The sequence below is a fragment of the Petromyzon marinus genome, assembly GCF_048934315.1.
Source record: "Petromyzon marinus isolate PM22_M1 ecotype Great Lakes invasive population chromosome 70 unlocalized genomic scaffold, UKy_Petmar_22M1.pri1.0 chr70_unloc.1, whole genome shotgun sequence".
Taxonomy (NCBI): Eukaryota; Metazoa; Chordata; class Hyperoartia; order Petromyzontiformes; family Petromyzontidae; genus Petromyzon; species Petromyzon marinus.
Window position 1 is genome coordinate 113,469 of NW_027422603.1, and position 6,200 is coordinate 119,668.

The following is a 6,200-nucleotide window of genomic DNA, read 5'->3' on the forward strand; positions in this document are numbered from 1 at the left end:
ACTGTGTGTCTGTGTATGTGTCTGTGTGTGTGTGTACCGGGATCCAGGCTGTGTGTGTGAATGTATGTATGTGTGTGTGTATGTACACTGTGTGTATGTATGTGTGTGTCATGTACCGGGATCCAGGCAGTGTGTGGCTCCAGGCCCAGCCTCACGGCCCTCACGGCCTCCTCCAGCTGCCCAGGACGCTCGACCTGGAAGTGCCATCGGTGACGCGGAGACTCGTCGTACATAGACAGCTGGGACAGAGACACACAGTGAGACACGCAGTGAGACACACAGTGAGACACACAGTGAGACACGCAGTGAGACACACAGTGAGACACACAGTGAGACACAGTGAGACACACAGTGAGACACACAGTGAGACACACAGTGAGACACACAGTGAGACACACAGAGACATACAGAGACACACAGTGAGACACACAGTGAGACACACAGTGAGACACAGTGAGACACACAGAGACACACAGTGAGACACGCAGTGAGACACACAGTGAGACACACAGTGAGACACGCAGTGAGACACACAGTGAGACACACAGTGAGACACAGTGAGACACACAGTGAGACACACAGTGAGACACACAGTGAGACACACAGTGAGACACACAGAGACATACAGAGACACACAGTGAGACACACAGTGTCTCACCGAGTCTCCTGAGACAGAGACACACATAGACACATAGTGAGACACACAGTGAGACACACAGTGAGACTCGTCGTACATAGACAGCTGGGACAGAGACACACAGTGAGACACGCAGTGAGACACACAGTGAGACACACAGTGAGACACGCAGTGAGACACACAGTGAGACACACAGTGAGACACAGTGAGACACACAGTGAGACACACAGTGAGACACACAGAGACATACAGAGACACACAGTGAGACACACAGTGTCTCACCGAGTCTCCTGAGACAGAGACACACATAGACACATAGTGAGACACACAGTGAGACACACAGTGAGACACACAGAGACATACAGAGACACACAGTGAGACACAGTGAGACAGACAGTGAGACACAGTGAGACACACAGTGAGACACACAGTGTCTCACCGAGTCTCCTGAGACACGCAGAGACACAGTGAGACACACAGTGAGACACACAGTGAGACACACAGAGACATAGAGACACACAGTGAGACACAGTGAGACAGACAGTGAGACACAGTGAGACACACAGTGTCTCACCGAGTCTCCTGAGACACGCAGAGACACAGTGAGACACACAGTGAGACACACAGTGAGACACACAGTGTCTCACCGAGTCTCCTGAGACACACAGAGACACACATAGACACACAGTGAGACACACAGTGAGACACACAGTGAGACACACAGTGAGACTCGTCGTACATAGACAGCTGGGACAGAGACACACAGTGAGACACACAGTGAGACAGTGAGACACACAGTGAGACACAGAGACACAGAGACACACAGTGAGACACACAGTGAGACAGTGAGACACACAGTGAGACACAGAGACACAGAGACACAGAGACACACAGTGAGACTCGTCGTACATAGACAGCTGGGACAGAGACACAGACACAGAGACACACAGAGACACACAGTGAGACTCGTCGTACATAGACAGCTGGGACAGAGACACAGACACACAGTGAGACACGCAGTGAGACACACAGTGAGACACAGAGACACAGAGACACACAGTGAGACTCGTCGTACATAGACAGCTGGGACAGAGACACAGACACACAGTGAGACTCGTCGTACATAGACAGCTGGGACAGAGACACAGACACACAGTGAGACACGCAGTGAGACACACAGTGAGACACGTCGTACATAGACAGCTGGGACAGAGACACAGACACAGAGACACACAGTGAGACACAGTGAGACTCGTCGTACATAGACAGCTGGGACAGAGACAGAGACACACAGTGAGACACGTCGTACATAGACAGCTGGGACAGAGACACAGACACAGAGACACACAGTGAGACACACAGTGGGACACACAGTGAGACACACAGTGAGACACACAGAGACACAGTGACACACAGTGAGACACACAGTGAGACACACAGAGACACGCAGTGAGACACACAGTGAGACTCGTCGTACATAGACAGCTGGGACAGAGACAGAGACACAGAGACACAGAGACACACAGTGAGACAGTGAGACACACAGTGAGACTCGTCGTACATAGACAGCTGGGACAGAGACAGAGACACGCAGTGAGACACACAGTGAGACTCGTCGTACATAGACAGCTGGGACAGAGACAGACACACAGTGAGACTCGTCGTACATAGACAGCTGGGACAGAGACAGAGACACACAGTGAGACTCGTCGTACATAGACAGCTGGGACAGAGACACAGACACACAGAGTGAGACACACAGTGAGACACACAGTGAGACACGCAGTGAGACACGCAGTGAGACACAGAGACACACAGTGAGACACAGAGACACACAGTGAGACACAGAGACACACAGTGAGACACGCAGTGCGACACACAGTGAGACACACAGTGAGACACACAGTGAGACACAGAGACACACAGTGAGACACGCAGTGGGACACACAGTGAGACACACAGTGAGACACAGTGAGACACACAGTGAGACACACAGTGAGACACACAGAGTCTCACCAAGTCTCCTGAGACACGCAGTGAGACACACAGTGAGACACACAGTGAGACACAGAGACACACAGTGAGACACACAGTGAGACACACAGTGAGACACGCAGTGAGACACACAGAGACACAGAGACACGCAATGAGACACACAGTGAGACACACAGTGAGACACACAGTGAGACACACAGTGAGACACACAGAGACACAGAGACACGCAATGAGACACACAGTGAGACACACAGTGAGACACAGAGACACACAGAGACACACAGTGAGACACACAGTGAGACACACAGTGAGACACGCAGTGAGACACACAGTGAGACACACAGTGAGCCACAGAGACACGCAGTGAGACACACAGTGAGACACACAATGAGACACACAGTGAGACACACAGTGAGACACAGTGAGATACACAGTGAGACACAGTGAGACACACAGTGAGACAGACAGTGAGACACACGGTGAGACACGGGGTGAGACACGGGGTGAGACACGGGGTGAGACACACAGTGAGACACGGGGTGAGACACATAGTGAGACACACAGTGAGACACAGTGAGACACACAGTGAGACACACAGTGAGACACAGAGACACACAGTGAGACACACAGTGAGACACGGGGTGAGACACACAGTGAGACACAGTGAGACACACAGTGAGACACAGAGACACACAGTGAGACACAGAGACACACAGTGAGACACACAGTGAGACACACAGTGAGACACAGTGAGACACACAGTGAGACACACAGTGAGACACAGTGAGACACACAGTGAGACACACAGTGAGACACAGAGACACACAGTGAGACACACAGTGAGACACACAGTGAGACACAGTGAGACACACAGTGAGGCATGGAGTGAGACACACAGTGTGGTGAGTGAGTGGTGAGTGAGTGGTGAGTGAGTGAGTGAGTGGTGAGTGAGTGGTGAGTGAGTGAGTGGTGAGTGAGTGGTGAGTGTGTGAGTGAGTGAGTGGTGAGTGAGTGAGTGGTGAGTGAGTGGTGAGTGAGTGGTGAGGAGGGTGAGTGGTGAGGATGGTGAGTGAGTGGTGAGTGAGTGGTGAGTGAGTGAGTGAGTGGTGAGTGAGTGGTGAGTGAGTGAGTGGTGAGTGAGTGGTGAGTGAGTGAGTGGTGAGTGAGTGAGTGGTGAGTGAGTGAGTGGTGAGTGGTGAGTGAGTGGTGAGTGAGTGAGTGGTGAGTGAGTGGTGAGTGAGTGAGGGGTGAGTGAGCGGTGAGTGAGTGAGTGGTGAGTGAGTGGTGAGTGAGTGAGTGGTGAGTGAGTGAGTGGTGAGTGAGTGAGTGGTGAGTGAGTGGTGAGTGAGTGGTGAGTGGTGAGTGAGTGGTGAGTGGTGAGTGAGTGGTGAGTGAGTGAGTGGTGAGTGAGTGAGTGGTGAGTGAGTGGTGAGTGAGTGGTGAGTGAGTGGTGAGTGGTGAGTGGATGGTGAGTGGTAAGTGAGTGGTGAGTGAGTGAGTGGTGAGTGAGTGGTGAGTGAGTGGTGAGTGAGTGAGTGGTGAGTGAGTGGTGAGTGAGTGGTGAGTGAGTGAGTGGTGAGTGAGTGGTGAGTGGATGGTGAGTGGTGAGTGAGTGGTGAGTGAGTGAGTGGTGAGTGAGTGGTGAGTGAGTGGTGAGTGAGTGGTGAGTGGTGAGTGTGAGTGGTGAGTGAGTGGTGAGTGGTGAGTGAGTGAGTGGTGAGTGAGTGGTGAGTGAGTGGTGAGTGAGTGAGTGGTGAGTGAGTGGTGAGTGAGTGGTGAGTGGTGAGTGAGTGGTGAGTGAGTGTGAGTGGTGAGTGAGTGGTGAGTGAGTGGTGAGTGAGTGAGTGGTGAGTGAGTGGTGAGTGAGTGGTGAGTGAGTGAGTGAGTGGTGAGTGAGTGGTGAGTGGTGAGTGAGTGGTGAGTGAGTGTGAGTGGTGAGTGAGTGGTGAGTGGTGAGTGAGTGGTGAGTGAGTGAGTGGTGAGTGAGTGGTGAGTGAGTGGTGAGTGAGTGGTGAGTGAGAGTGTGAGTGGTGAGTGAGTGGTGAGTGAGTGGTGAGTGAGTGGTGAGTGAGAGTGTGAGTGGTGAGTGAGTGGTGAGTGAGTGAGTGAGTGGTGAGTGAGTGGTGAGTGAGTGGTGAGTGAGTGAGTGGTGAGTGAGTGGTGAGTGAGTGGTGAGTGAGTGGTGAGTGTGAGTGGTGAGTGAGTGGTGAGTGAGTGGTGAGTCACAGTCTCACCTCCTCTGGCTGGATGAACTTGCCCTGCTGACCTACAGCCCCCATCATCCTGCACCTACAGACACAGACAAAGGTCCCCCGTGTAGCCTCAACACTGCAGGGGCAAGTGCTGTGATTAAAAGCTATAGACACAGACAAAGGTCCCCCATGAAGCCTCACACACTGCAGGGGCAAGTGCTGTGATTAGCGAGCCCCTACAGACACAGACAAAGATCCCCCATGTAGCCTCACACACTGCAGGGGCAAGTGCTGTGAGCGAGTAGCACCTACAGACACAGACAAAGGTCCCCCGTGTAGCCTCAACACACTGCAGGGGCAAGTGCTGTGAGTAGCGAGCACCTACAGACACAGACAAAGGTCCCCCGTGTAGCCTCAACACACTGCAGGGGCAAGTGCTGTGAGTAGCAGCTATAGACACACAAAGGTCCCCCGTGTAGCCTCACACACTGCAGGGGCAAGTGCTGCGAGTAGCGAGCACCTACAGACACAGACAAAGGTCCCCCATGTAGCCTCACACACACTGCAGGGGCAAGTGCTGTGAGCGAGTAGCAGCTATAGACACACAAAGCTCCCCCGTGTATCCCGGCCGCCTTTGTCTCCCCCAGCGACTCAGTTGAGTACAGTGAACGCACTGTACCCAGTGTTGTCGGTGATACAGTGCGGCACTGTACAGACATTGAGGCATTGCTTGATACAGTGCGGTATACGGTACAGTGCGCGATACAGTGCGTGTACAGTGTGATACAGTGCGTGGTGCAGTTGGGACACTATCGACCTTGAGGCGGGGTACAGTGACTGGTACAGTGCGGGGTACAGTGACTGGTACAGTTCGTGTACAGTGCTGGTACAGTGCGACACTGTGCCGACCTTGAGGGTACAGTGCGTGGTACAGTGCCCCTCGCCCGTGACGTGTTCTCTGTACAGTGCCTCTCCCAGCGGGCTCCCGGCACGGGAACGGCGACAACGAACGCGGGTTCGACGTTTTAGTTACAAACCGGCACGAGGACGGGGAGGGGAATGAAAGACGAGGGGGGTAGGGGGGGATGATGAGGGGGAATGATGAGGGGGATGATGAGGGGAATGATGAGGGGAATGAAAGACGAGGGGGAATGATGAGGGGAATGATGAGGGGAATGAAAGACGAGGGGGAATGATGGGGGGATGATGAGGGGAATGATGAGGGGAATGATGGGGGGAATGATGGGGGGAATGATGAGGGGAATGATGAGGGGAATGATGGGGGGAATGATGGGGGGAATGATGAGGGGAATGATGAGGGGAATGAAAGACGAGGGGGAATGATGGGGGGAATGATGAGGGGAATGATGAGGGGA

General features: G+C 53.3%; 1 protein-coding gene across 1 annotated transcript in view; it reads right to left on the reverse strand.

Moving 5' to 3' along the window:
* LOC142908083 (MICOS complex subunit MIC27-like) overlaps positions 1 to 5,846 on the reverse strand; it is a 45,092-nt gene extending 39,246 nt beyond the window's left edge. Inside the window, exons 1-3 of the mRNA XM_076058260.1 lie at positions 5,734 to 5,846; positions 4,867 to 4,921; positions 117 to 239 (exon numbers count right to left, since the gene is read on the reverse strand). Of these exons, the coding sequence (XP_075914375.1) occupies positions 117 to 239; positions 4,867 to 4,914 (171 nt within the window). The 5' untranslated portion in view covers positions 4,915 to 4,921; positions 5,734 to 5,846. The remainder of the gene's footprint in view (positions 1 to 116; positions 240 to 4,866; positions 4,922 to 5,733) is intronic.
* Positions 5,847 to 6,200: the final 354 nt, after the last annotated feature.